This window comes from Apus apus, chromosome 1 (genome assembly GCF_020740795.1).
Source record: "Apus apus isolate bApuApu2 chromosome 1, bApuApu2.pri.cur, whole genome shotgun sequence".
NCBI lineage: Eukaryota > Metazoa > Chordata > Aves > Apodiformes > Apodidae > Apus > Apus apus.
The window spans coordinates 152,078,294-152,091,946 of record NC_067282.1 but is presented as its reverse complement, the minus strand read 5'-3'; the positions used below and the strand labels follow the sequence as shown (position 1 = coordinate 152,091,946).

The 13,653-nt window shown below is 52.1% G+C and overlaps 1 protein-coding gene across 1 annotated transcript; it reads left to right on the top strand.

Annotated features, from left to right (window-relative positions):
* The first annotated feature begins 11,233 nt into the window (after nucleotides 1–11,233).
* On the top strand, nucleotides 11,234–13,440 carry LGALS2 (galectin 2). Its single transcript, XM_051628411.1, has 4 exons — nucleotides 11,234–11,313; nucleotides 11,779–11,861; nucleotides 12,174–12,333; nucleotides 13,216–13,440. The coding sequence occupies exons 1-4, from the start codon at nucleotides 11,308–11,310 to the stop codon at nucleotides 13,360–13,362; spliced, it is 396 nt and encodes a 131-aa protein (XP_051484371.1). The 5' UTR covers nucleotides 11,234–11,307; the 3' UTR covers nucleotides 13,363–13,440.
* Nucleotides 13,441–13,653: the final 213 nt, after the last annotated feature.

Below are 13,653 nucleotides of genomic sequence, written 5' to 3'. Positions count from 1 at the left end.
CCTTTCATATGCAGCACTTTCTTGTGGTATGCAGTCATCCACCAGGATTGCTCCCCTCCATTTCTTTCTGAGTTTCCCTTTTTGCTGTAGGAAGACCTGTCCCCAGTGATCAAAGGCTTCTTTCTACAACTGCAGGAGCAGAATGAGGAAACAGGATGCAGGATAAGGGATCAGAAAACCTGCTGGGTAGATCTCTGCAATTAAACATGTCTTGGAGCAAGACTTAAGGAAATGCGTATCTGTGCTGGCTGCCTCAGTTTCTCTGGTCATTAGCATGGGGATAATTGCACTTGCTTCCTTTGGGGAATTGCCTTGACCTCTGCAGACTAAATTTCTTTTCCACCTTGGTTCTGTCATTAGAGCAACTGGCTCAGCGAGACGAAGAAGCAAGGGAATGCCAGAGTCAGAGGTGAGCTGAGCAGCTTGCTGCTGCTGTGTGTTCCAGCTCTCCTTCCAGCCCAGACCAAGGGCTGCCTCGATCCCCCAGCTGAGCGAGGAGGTGGCAGTGCCCTCCTGGCCAGCGTAGGCAACCGCGCTGCTTCCTTACACCCTGGGGAAGGTGCATCTGGATTTGCTGTTGCCAATAGTGTCTTCCCAAGAGAGTGCAGGACAGCCAGGGAACACTCTGAGAATACGGGAACACTCTTGCTGCTGAGGAGCAGTTTTGGCAGCAGGCAAGGATAAGAGAAACCCATCAGGACAGAAACCCTCGTCATCGCTGTGGTGTGGGGGCTGACAGGTGGTGTATCTGGGTAACCCAAAAGCAGAACAGGGAGAGGAAGACCTGCCGAGTTAGAGAGAGGGGTTTGAATTTATGGGGCTGAAGCGAACATCGAAGGCCCCAAGCCCGCAAGGGGGAGCCTCGATGAAGTAATTCCCCGCACTGCTGGTGAGATCAGCTCCAGGCTGGAACAGATCTGCTACCGAGGCGGTGCGCTCGGGATGCAGGTGTCGAGAGCCGCACTTGGAAAGGTGAACAGATTCGTGTTCTCTGCCCGACTCTCTGTGCTATCACCAGCAGATGGAAGGGCTGTCATTAGAAAGAATAAGTATTCGGAAAAAAAACGGTTTAAGAGCCTGGATTTTACTGAGTTGTGGTTTGTAAAGAACAGCAGGAGAGAGAAGGAGAAGGAGAAGAATCCTATTGCAGAAGCATTTTTCACGGGCATTCAAGCATGATCCGAGCAGAGATCAGTGACATAAAACTAGGCATCCTGGAGCAAGTCAGGGAGCCCAGCTGCAGCAAATCCCCACGCCTGGATGATGAATACATCCCCGCATTGCGGCGACAAAGAAGTGCAGCTTAGGGAAGCGTTTGCTGGGGATATTTAGTGTAGCAGCGGCCTGGGGAGCTCAGAGGGGCAGCCGTGTGCATCCCTCTTTTCCACACTGTGGCCCAGGGAAGGAGGCATCCCTGCTGCGGGGTGCCCCAGCAATGAATGCGTGTGCTCTTGGCTGTGCAGCTGGCTCAGGTTTGGCCGCTGATGAGCTTGAATAGATGTTTTTTGGCCCGGGCTTGAAGATCCCCTGTTGCCAGCCATCCTGCTTTGGCTGCAGCTGCCTTAGGTTCCCTAGGAAACTTCTGTGTGCTGGCTTCAGTCCGGGCTGTGAAATGGCAGGAGGAGGCAGTCTGGCAGCTCCCTCCCTCCAGCCTGGCTGCTCGGCCCCTGCCGCTTGGCACCGCTGCCGGCTTCAGCTCCGCTGCTGGCAGTGGTGAGGAGCAGCAGAGCGCAGCGGCCCCAGTGCTGGGGGGTTAGGAAAAAAAGAACTGTGACCCAGGAGGCGGGAGACGCAGAGTCTGTGTACGCAGGTTTCCTGAGGGTGGACCTGGCCTTTCGTAGGCTCCTTTCTGGTCCCCCCTGGCTTAATCTGTCTTAATGAATGCAACAGGAGCGGGGCCAGGTCCAAGCTGCAGAGGGATGATGGCTCCTGCCCTGCAGTTCTTTGTACCCTCCCTGGTGTGGGTTTGGGCTGTGCCCGTTACCAGTGCCACAGCGCCCAGGCATGGCGGGGGACTGTTCCCAGCAGAGCCTTGATGTTGCTGAGCATTTAATCCCATAGATGGGAGCTGTGCCCTGCTCCTTGCTTTTGGGGCCTGGAATGAAATAGCTACACCCTGTAAGCCCAGGTCCCACTGAAGGCAGGCTTTTGCAGTGCAGTCCCCTGCAGCCTGCATTTCCCCCACCCCCTAATTTTCTACTTTTTCCCTCCCTGAAGACGGGAAATGTCACACATCATGTTGTTGGTGAGTGTGTGGGGCAGGAATGTGTGCACCAGACTGAAACTGGGGAATGCTCTGTCTGCTGGGCACAGTGTTGTGACTCAGTGTCCTACACCTTGTGCTATGTATCACCAGCTGTGTTTGACCTCCTGCCTTGTGGAGTGGGAGAAATGCTATGAGGAAACATTGCCTGAGTGCATGAGGTCATGGGGATGTGAGGGCCAGCTTCTGGATGCAGGGAATCAGACAGGCCTGGATGCACAGACATGTTGAATTTGCCTCTCTGTTTCTCCTGCCTTGGGTGGGCAGAACGAGGAGTCCATCATGTTGCTCACAGAACACATGATTCTGGAAGGGCTCCCTATGTGTGCACAACCCTGTCCTGTTTCCCCCACTTGAGTCTGCATCAGGTTTGGGAACTTGGGGAGCAGAAGGGGGGGCAGAGCTCCTGTATCCTGCACTTAATGTGCTTCTGAGAAATGTGTCCCCCAGCCAGGAGAAGGATTAGGAGAACACCCCTGGGTGCATCTGCACAGCCTCTTCTTTCTCTGCCTGGAGGGGCTGCATTCAAGCAGCTGCCCTTGCCCTCAGCCCAGCTGTAATTTCAAAGTAAATGTCCACATTCTGGGTCTGGCCACAACCACCTTGCACCTTTGCTGTCGCCGAATTTGCAGCCCAAGTCCCCCTCCCCTGTGCAGGAGGAGATGCTCCAGCAGAGGCTGCTCCTCTTTCCACATCCCTCCTCGCGTAGAGTAGCTTTGCATCTTGAGTAGCTCACCATTCTGTAGCAGGACTTAGGAGGATGCATGCTGGGAGTCAATGGGGTTAAAAGCAACTGTGTCACAGTGTGGCTCAAGAGTGGGCTGTGAAACCTCTTTCCTCCAGCTGTCCCTGGTCAGCCACTTGCTGGTGTCCTGAGCAGGCACTAGGCACTCTTCAGCTCATCCTGAACTGGGTCCCTGGGGAGCCGTGTCTCTGCCGGAGCTGTTCAGGAAAGATTCCCACCCCTTTCCTAATGAGACCGAGTGAGTAATAGAGATGTTCCTAAGGGACAGTGTTGTAAGGAGTGCTACGTGCATGCTCAGGACCAGAGAGCAGGTCTCCACTAGCTTTTTCCCTGCTGTTGTGCAGCAGACGTTGATACATGTCCCATCTTGACAGAAGAGATAAGCAAGCTGTGTGCTGATAGCAACTTGCCTGGCAGTTGCAGCCACTGGTCCTCCTCACATTTTTCAATTATCAGATCTCCTGCCTTGGCGAGTCTGTTTGTTGCACAGAGAATGGCAACGTGTTTCGGGCTATTCCACCCGGTCTGGTGTGAGTGGCATTCAAAGCATCCAGTTTGGAGCAAGTGTTCTCGATCCAGGAATCAGACTGCAATTCAGGCTGAAGTGTCTGTTCTGCTGCTGGGGGTTCTCGGGGGAAGCAACACAAAGAAACCTGGGGGCAGCCAGAGACACACAGCCAGATTCTGGCCTGGGTGTGTTGCCAGTGATGGGGAAAATAATGATAGCAGCAAGAGGCACAAAATGGAAGGAAAAGAAATCCAGAGAGAACAAAGAGCCTAGCATGACTGCTGGGAATGCAAAATAAACATCCAGTGTGGTCAAGTGAGGGTTTATGTACTACTGGCTATGTGGGATCGATCAGAATCAGGAGTAGAGGCTCATGGGAACAGTCCAGAGGAGGGACAGGAAGCCTGTATGGGACTGGTCAGCAAAACAGGGTGTCCTCAAATGCACAGGACATCCCTTAGTGCCTATTATAGTGCTGGAAAGGGAGATGAGGTGTCCCAGCAGTGCAGAGCAGCTGCTGCCCTGCTCCCTGTGCTACCATGTGGAGGTGAAACATCTCTAGGCAGTGCTGTGACCCAACAGGCTCAGGTGCTGGCTTCAAAAGCTCCTTCACCTGGTGTCAACTCTAAGCAAGGCTGTGGCTGTAGCCCATCGCTGGGGAGCAGGGAAAAAGTAATTTAGCACTCCTTGTGCTAGTGAGAGTTGGGATCTCCTCTGCACTTTGGGTGTCCTTGGAGCTCCTGCCAGCAGGTCAGGTTCAGTTCTTTTCCCTGTGGCTTCCTCTGAAGGCCTGTGGGTTCTTGTATTTCTGGTGTCCCTCCCTCTGGGAGGGAGGAGGAGAACAGGGAGAGTGGGTTGTTTCGGCCTGTTCTTTTCTTAGTTCTCGCTCAGATGCCTGCAGTTCCCTCTTTAGATGCCCATTTCCCACACCGAGTCAGTCATTTCAGGATTTGGATTGCCTTTCTTTTGGCAGCCTTTTTTCCCATTTCCATCTGGTTTGGTTTTTACCATTTCATTTTGCAGGGCCATCAAAGGGAGTTCGTTCAAGCTGATTTTGGAGCAACAGATAGTTTCGACTTGACAACCCCTTACTGTGCAGACCTCAGCCATGGCCTTAGATCCAGGGTGGGTCACTCCCTTCAGTCCCCATAACCCAAATAGGTTGACCTTTTTGCTGCCAGTTGTTCTGCTGCCAACCACACAACCCCACAAGGCATTTGCTGCCATCCACGAGTCAGTGTAGAGATAGAGCCTCGGCCACCCCTCTCGCTCAGCAATGTCCAGAGCCAGCTGGGTGGCTTTGACCTCTGCAAACTGACTCGATTCACCTTCTCCTTCAGCTGCTTGTGCAACCAGTTGTGTAGGACTCCACATGGCAGCTTCCCACTTCCAGTGGTTCCCTAGAAGACAACAGGAGCCATTAGTGAAAAGAGCAAATTGTTTCTCAGTCTTAGCTGGAACACTTTGCTAGTTAGAAGAAAGCTTACTGAAGGAAAAAAAATAATCATTGAAAGGAAAAGAGGCTTCATCCTGGCTCAAACCAGGACACGCTCTCAAAACTGATGGGTGGCAAGGTGGCTTTGTACTTCCCAGCAGGAATGAGGGATACTTGGCTTTAGTGACATGAGCATTGCTACTCTTCTTTCCAGCCCATGAGCTGTTAATTCTTGTGGTTTTTCAAAACTTGCTATTTCTCCCTTAGCCTTTCTTTCTCTCTTTCTCTCTCTCTCTCTTTCGCTCTTTCGCTCTTTCTCCCTCTCTCCTTCTCTCCCTCTCTCCCTCTCTCCTGCTCTCTCTCTTTGCTTTTCCAGTGGATCAGCCACCCTTGGCATCACGCCTCATGCGTGTGACTCAGACAGATTCTGCTTGTCTGAAGAATTCCCGTGAGTCCTCAGAGTTGTCCAACCCGCCTGGGCTCGGCGCTGGAGCCCATGAGAAACGCTCTCCGGAGCCGGTCGCGTGGTGCCGGGAGCCTCGTTCTCCCCGTCGGGATGGGGCGCGCGGGGGCACGGCAGCCGCTCTCCCTGCTCCCCCTTGCTGTCCTGGGGGGTGGAATCTGGGGTGGCTGCTCAGAGCTCAACGGAAGGAGGTCGTGTGTGGTGTAATGCTGCATTTCTTTTTTTGCTTGTTCGAGTTCCAGCTGGTTGGCCTCACGCTGTCTTTGTTGTGGGAAATGGCCCCCTTGAAGTTGGGGGAGCTGGGCTTGGGAGCTTGCACGCTGGGGAGTCCCTGGGCTTGCACTGTTGGAAGGCATCTGGTCATTTTGAATGCCTCTGGTTTTGGGGCTTAATTGGACCCACCTGAAGGCTAAGTTTTTTCAAGAGGCACTGAATGCCTTAGTACCTTCTACTGGTAGTAGATGGTGTGGTGAGATATCAGCACCTCTGATACTCCAGCTGCACTAGCCAAGGAAGCCCTGCTTAATTTTAGCTTTTTAGGACAGGTGTACAAAGCTGTATTTGTTTGTTTGTTTGTTTATTAGATCTGTCCATGGGAGCTTTAAGATGAGAATCTAAACAAGAAGAGGGTTGTTTTTTTTTTAATGTGAACTTCATTGTCTGTGCCTCAGTTTCCCCATGGGAAGGTGAGGGGGCTGCCATCTTCCTTACTCAATGGTAAGATAAAGCTGTTAGAGATCTTAATCCTTTCATGCAAGATGCAAGTGGAGTGTAAGACCTCACGAAGCTGATCATTTATGGAGAGCTCTTTGGAGGATTATTTTCCCATTAAACTATTAATATCTCAGCCAGCAAATCTGGGTAAAGCTGGGGGATCCCAAAAGTCCAGGCGAGGGAGAAGCTATGAACCTTCTGTGCATCTTCTCTTTGCCAGCAGGGAAGATTTTAACACAAATGCTTTTTTATCTCCAGGCATGTTTTTTGAAAGCCTTTCCCACAACCCACATTCTTGGCATGCCCCCATAGGGAAAGAATTAGAGAAATGAAGGCTGGAAATGGAACTGGGTGGCTGTAATCAGTCCTCTGACCTCCCTTACCCACCCTCTGCCTATTTGGTTCATTCTCCTGCCCCTTGAGCAAGCTGAGGACTCATAAGATTTGACTCATCTGGCTGCTTGGGTTGCTGAAATAGCCCTGATGCCTTATGATCCAGCTCCCACGTGCATGAGCTGCCTTCCTCCCCTCTCTGTGCACAACTCATAGCATGTAAAAGTATTGCCACAGACTTCAGAGCTGCCTGAGAGAGATGTCTCCTGCAAAAGTCCCCATGGAGAAGGGAGAAATTGCACACTACAGATGAAGGGGGGTGATGCTGGTGGAGAGCCTGCCGGAGGCTGATGGCCTCTAATCCCTTGTCCCCATGTTCAGAGTATGGATGCTACTTCTGTCCTTCCTACAGGGACTCCAGATGACTCACAGTCCAGGAGCAGGGGCATGGGGGTTGGCAGGAACTTCACCTTCAGTTCTTTGTTCCTTCCCACTGTTGTTGACCTAAGTGTGGAGACTTCAATGCCTTCCCTAGGAGAGCCATCCCATTCTGGCTAACCTCTTACGCAGGAGGTTAGTGCTCATGGGCACCAGTTTCCTTGTTCTCATCATTGCCTTGGCTTCTCCTGCATCTCCTGGACAATCCTCTCCTGTACACGCCCTCCAGATCCACAGACCTGCTTATCCAGTCTCCTGCTTACCTCAGTGCTTGGCTGAGCTAAGTACCTTTTGTTCTCTTGGTCCTCCTCTGTTAGGAAGCTGGCTGGCTTTCAGAGCTTAAAGTTTGGTTGGCTGAAGGTTGCAGCACTATCTGCTGAGAGGCAAACCAAAACCTCCAACTAAAGGGAAAACTGGTCCCATCAAACCCATCTGGGGATTTTTGTGACTGGCAGGAGAACGACTGAGCAGCTCGATCAGGAGGAAGCCTATTCTTGGTCCTGTTCTGAGCTCTGGCCTCTGAAAATCCATAGCTCAGCTCCTTGAAATCCACCCCACAGCCCTCTAAGGCAGGGAGCTTTCCCTGCTAGGCTTCATAAAAGGGGGAAACAGAGTCAGAAACGTGGTTTAATCACGACTGCCAGGAGGAACCGCAACCAGGGCCCAGATGAGGTCAGAAGATGGTTTAAATCAGGTCACCGCTCAATATTTATTGTGTGGAGTTTTTGTTTTTTCTTTACTCCTGCACTGAAATCCTTCCCCAGAGGCTATTCAAGGAAATAAATAGCCAGTGGAAAGGGACAATAGCTTGCTGTGGAGTACAAATTATATGAAGCAGTTGGAAATAATAGCAGAGTGAGCAGCTGCTACTCTGAGAAAGAATGCATGGTTGCTCTCTCCAGCTCCCTTTGCTTTCAGTGGACACCAAGGGCTGGTCCAGAGCACAGGCTTCATGGTGCCTCGAGTGCAAAATTGGACAGGCGCCTTTTCCTCCCCCAGTGTCCTCCTCTGGTGGCACTAAATAGGGCCAGTCTGAAACCACAGCCTTTCGTTAAGGTGCTAAGGGGATCTTTTGCTTCTTCTCACAGAGCCTGCTTTGAGGCATTCTTGCAGCTGGCATGGCCGCCTTGTCTTCCTCTCCCTCTTCCTTTCTGGGCTGAGCATCAAATCTGATGAAGACCCATGTCACTCCTGTGAGGGACTATTCATAGCTCATGTAGTCTAGAGAGGATGTGTTAGCTGCCCTGTCCCCTGAGCCCCTTGAAGCCCTTCCTTAGAACACCATTGGAGGGGGATGTGGGGACCATTTTGGTGTGCTGGTGTGGATTTCGGGGGCTGCCCCAGAAAACCCTGAGAAACCTGTTGCAGTTAGGGCAGTCAGGCTACCTTGGCTGGGAAGTGGGGAAGCTTGTGGTTTTCCTCAGGGTTTCACACCTAGCTGGCTTATCTCCTGCCCAAGTAAGAAAGCAAAATAAATACTGCTGCCAGCAATGATGCTGCAGAGGATCTTGGCAGCCTGCTGGGGAGGGTGGCATTCAGTCTGTTCTCAACAGCTGTGTGGGTGCTGTGTGGTAGAGGTGGCAGCTCTAGGCTATGGTACATGAGGTGCTGCTGTCTGGAGCCACCCCAAGGGTCCTGAGCTCCCTTGGGTGCTCTTGGTGGCTTGAGATCTCTCTAGGACTAGAGGGAGCTTAGGAAGGACTGTTAGCCACAAAACTTACCTCATGGGACCTCTGGAAATGAAGCTGCTGTGTTTTGTGTGGTAAAAGCACTCTGCAGGGGACTTGCCCTGCAACCCTTCTGGCTGAAAGCCCACGTGGTTGCATTTGTCTCTTCCCTACTTAAAATATGACTTTTTAAATATTTTTTTTTCTCCTGTAAAATTGCAGGTCTGCCTGCTCCCTGTTCAAAGCTCGACTTGCCCTCAGGTCGGGCATGGCCCTCACCCTTGTTTCAGTGGCCACTTGTCAGGTCCCTGCCATCCCAAGGCACCCTCTGGGAGTGCAGCCAAGCCTCCTCTGGTGCCAGCAGTGTGAACATGGGTGTCCCACACCACTACAGGCCAAATGCCCTCCAGCCAGGATGAACATCTGTATGGAGACCTGGAGAGGCACTCCTGGGCAGGTTCCCTGTTACAAAATGATGTCTCAAGGGGTGAAGCGTTCCTGGATCACTTGCACTGGTGACTGCTGGCTCCCACAACCATTGCTTATATTTACCTCTCTGCACAGACACTCCAGCTCCTTTGCAGATGCCCTGAAGCTGGATTTCCTCTTTCTTTGGGATTTACATTTCCATCATGTCGCTTTTTCCTTGGGCTTTCCACTTTGCAATGTCTGCGTGGAAGTATCAACCTGTCCCCTTCACCCTCCATCATCCCAGTTGCCACCTCCAATTGCACTGGAAAAATTCAGCTCTTCTGGGGTCCATAAAGTCTCAGGTCTGTCCTGTGTGGGAGAGCACGTCCCCCTGCATGACAGGGGCCATCTGCAGAGGGCTGGTGTCTGACCACGCAGAGGCTCAGCTCTGCAGACAAAGGAAGTCACCAGCGCTGGCAGAGTTGCTGCCTGGTTTCCCACTATTGTTCCCAGTGGCAAATAAAAGGGGGGTGAACGCCCCTGCTGAGCATTGTAAGAGGGGGGTTCGTGTTATCTCCATGAAATCTCACGGCCCCTCTCTGAGCAGCTCGTGCCTCTTTCCTGCCTGTCCTCCCTCCCAACGTGTTCCCACATCCGTGGCACTGGTGACTCTGCACATAACTCTTTGCTTCGGTAGTTTCCCCTGTCCCTCAGGCACAAGCCGCCCTCCCTCCCGGGCAGCCTCATGCTCTGCTGGTGGGATGGGTGGATAAATCCCAGTGAGAGCCATGTTTCTGTCTGCTCCATGCTGGGCTGTGCAGGAAGTGGAGCGAATGCTCCTCTATGTTGCTGGCCCAGGACCTGGGTCTTGTCTCTGCTGTGACATTGCTCTGTCCTTTGGCTAGCTGTACGGGACAGGGTTTTCCTGACTGACTTTAGAATCTGTCTTGGGATGTGGTCCCTTGAGCCCTAGAATTGTTTGTTTCTCCTGCTGGCCTCCCCCTGTCCTTGCAAGGGGACACCATGAGTTGCTGGAAAGAGAAACCTCTCATAGCCAGTGGGATGCTCTGATATTTTGGGAGAGGGGGCTTTCCCTGGGATGGCTGTGGGGGAGCAGGGTGACATGAAGGTGTGTGCAGGTGTGACATGGCAGCAGCATGTGACACAGACCCAATGCCAGAAACCACCACCCTCAGCACTTGCTCATGGGAACATTTCACCAACAGCTTCAGTGACCTCAACAGCAAACAAATTTCCCAGGCCTGCTGGGCTTTATGACCCGGGATAATAGGAAACACCTCTGGAAAAGCGGTGCTTATCAGCACTTACCTCTGCTTGCTTCAGGAGGTTCTGGGGAGAGGCAAAAGCCATCTACCAGCTGTCTGTCTGTGCAGCAGCAGGGTGACTGCACTCATCTGCTCTCTGCAGGGCTTGGGAGGGAAGCCTGAGGGACTGCTGGTCTCCTGAGCCTTGGTCTTCTCCTTCTTGCTTTTCCGTTGATTTCTGGAGTCTGGGAATGTGATGCTAATGTGTTCAGCCAAATCTGGGACACTGTCTTACCTGGGAAGGAGACAGCAGGGATGATGCTCCCCTGTGAAGAAAACCTTCCTGTACCTGAGTGTTAGGGAGGGTGTGGCTATTGGACATGCCACGCTTGGCTCCCCAGGCTAAAAGATTTGGGTCCTGATGGAGCCTGGATGGGAGGCTGCAGAGAGCTCCCATGTGTTGCTAGAGGAATCCACACAGCTGGGGCTGAATCAAGCCACGAGAAGGGAAGGAGTGGGGATGCCACTCATTACAACAAGGAATGTGTTGGCTGCCCTGTCCTCCAAGCTCCTTGGAGCCCTTCCTCAGAGCACCTTAGGGAGGTACAGGGGGTACCATTTTGGGGTGTTGGTATGGATTTTGGGGGCTTCCCCCTGCCACAAAAGGAAGGAGCTGGTGTGTTCTTCAGGCTTAGCTGTTAGACACAAAAAAGAAGTGAATGCAGTGGTCAAAACTCCATGGCCAGCTGGGAAGATGCTTGTCCTATGTGGTGGCTGAAGTAGCGTCACTGAGGGCTGTAGGTGAAGGTCCCTCCACTGGCAGCCCACCGAGGGGGCTGGGAATTGGTTAAATGTCCTGAAGTCCCTGATGAGAGGAAGTGTACACAGGGAAGCTTTGGATCAAAGTCTCCTGGCTTAATAGCAGCTGGTGGGGCCTTGCAGAGGCGGAGATGCTGTTAATATGTAAGCCATAAGGAAGTCTAGGGATGTAAGGTCCTCTGTGCAAAACTTTTCTGAGCTATACTGCTGGTGCCTCCTGCCTGGTTACTTTGCCCTGGGAGAAAGATGGGTGTAAGGGCTGTTGCTTCTGTCCTCTGTCACCCAGGGTCCCCAGCTCAGCAAGACTGAGTGAGGGACTGGCAAGCCACAGCTACCTCTGCTCTCACCACTTGAATTTCTTGGGTTGCTGGCGATGCTCCCCACCAAACCCTGGGTTGTGCCCCTCTGCTTTAACCCTCGTTGTACCTCTGCTGTCATGCTCTCCTTTTCTTCTGCTGAGGACAAGCCTGTTTTCATCTCCTCTCCCTCTGATGTCTTCTTGCTTGCTGGTTTCACTCAGCCCACTCCTTCTTCACTGAGTGAGAAGCCCATGCAAGATCTCAAACACAGAGTTTTTGGCCATGAGAGGAACACAAGCTGAGAGCAGTAGATGTTATTCTGGCTGGGGCATCTGCTCCGAGCAGCATCCTCTCAGTTTTGGTGGCCAGGGAGGAATGGCTGAAGGAGCCCCACAAACTATTTTTTTCTCTGTCTTAGAAAAAATTGGAAATCTTAAACTTGGGTATGAAGACTGGAGACAGCCTGAAGATCAAGGGCAAGATATCTGATGATGCCGAGCAGTAAGTACAAAGAAACCACTTTGACTTGCCAAGACTGAAGGTGGGCTGCAGAGGGAGGTGGTTTTCCAAGGTTGCCAGGTACAAAAGGTGTGAGCATAGCCCAGGGTTAGGGTTAGCTCAGTTAGCCCTATGCCACCACCGTGCCAGCTCCCTGGTTCCTGAGAAAAATGAGGAAACAGGAGCCATTAAGCACCTGCCACAGTGATGGAGGAATTGATGGAATGCTGATGGATGCAGAGCCATGTGTTGGATCTCAGGTCTTCCAAGACCTGAGCTACCTGTGTGTCTGACCTTCCTCCTGTTCATTCACAGATTCAACATCAATCTCGGCTGCAGCTCGTCAGATCTGGCACTTCACTTCAATCCCCGCTTCAATGAGTCTGTCATTGTCTGCAACTCCATGTGCTCCAAAGTCTGGGAGGCAGAGCATCGTGATGATCACCTCTGTTTCTCCAAGGGCTCTACTATCAAGGTGAGGGGGCTGTGCCAGCAGGGGGTTGTGGGGTGTGTGTGTGGTGGGGCAAAGCCCTTGGTTAGCAGATTCCCGTACCTCAGTCCTTCCAGTCTCATCCAATACCTCCTGCTCCCTCCCAACAGCCTCTCCATTTGGGTTTTTGGTCTCGATTGCCATTTCCAAACTTCCCAGAGTTTGTAGTGATGTCCAAAAACCTTTCCCTCAGCTCTTCTGTCCTTGCTGCTCCTGGATCTGTGCTGCCAATCTGTACTCTCTCTCCTCCTGCCAGCGATGCTGTCCTAGTTGCTGTCTCACCCCATCTGATGTCCCAAGACTTTAACAGGGCTGCATTTAGAAGCAGTCCTATTCTTGTTGCTGTGGAGAGGAAGCTTGTTTCCTCAGTCGTGGCTGGCTCTGAGGGAAGGGGTGATGAGGTGATGGCTTTGGGGAGCAATCCCTTTAATTTGCAATGATCAGTGGTGTGTCCTTATCCTGTCTGCTTGTGTGTGTTTATCAGTGAAGATCCTTTTTCTGGGTCCAAGGAAGCTGCTGAGGGCATTGGGGTGTCAGGTTGATTCTGCCCTATTCAGAGCAGATCTAAGCAACGTGGTGCATAAAGACACACTTGGGTTTAATTGCCTTGATGTTACAATCTGAGTAGGGGAAACAGCCCCAGGAGAGATCCTGTCTGCAAGTCATAGTCTAGATACCTGCTCAGACCCTTGATATCAACTGCTCATTTCCTGCATCACCCTCAGCTCAACCCCCAGCACCTTGCTTAAGGGTGTCAGGACCATGTCTGACCCTTGTGTGTAACAGTCAGGCCCTTCACCTGGATGCTCACCTCCTAATCTCCTCCCTGTCCCAAATTCCTGCCCTTCCTCCCCTCTCTTCTCCCAGATCGCCATTGAAATGAAGGCAGACAAATTCGAAGTGAAACTACCGGATGGGCATGAAGTGGAGTTCCCCAACCGGCATTGCTACGACAAGATCAACTACATGAGCATCAAGGGGGACTTCAGGGTCACCTCCTTCAAACTAGGTTGATGGATTCTGCTTTCTAGCTCTAATAAAAACCCAGGCAGTGGGAGACTCCTTGCTCCGGCTGCTCTGGCTTCTGTGAGATCTCTGGCTCTGTGTGAGACAACGTCAAAGTCCAGGGTTTTTCCACCCACAAAGGGCAAAGGGGCCCGTTCTGGATGGAAATAGATCCCAGATAACACCAGGTGCTTTTCCAAGTCAGACCAGGATGTGGGGTTGAGTGGATAGTAGGTAGCTCAAAGTGGGCTGTAGGTGGGGTTCAGGAGGAGAACACTGTGTGGTTGCTGAGGGAATGGT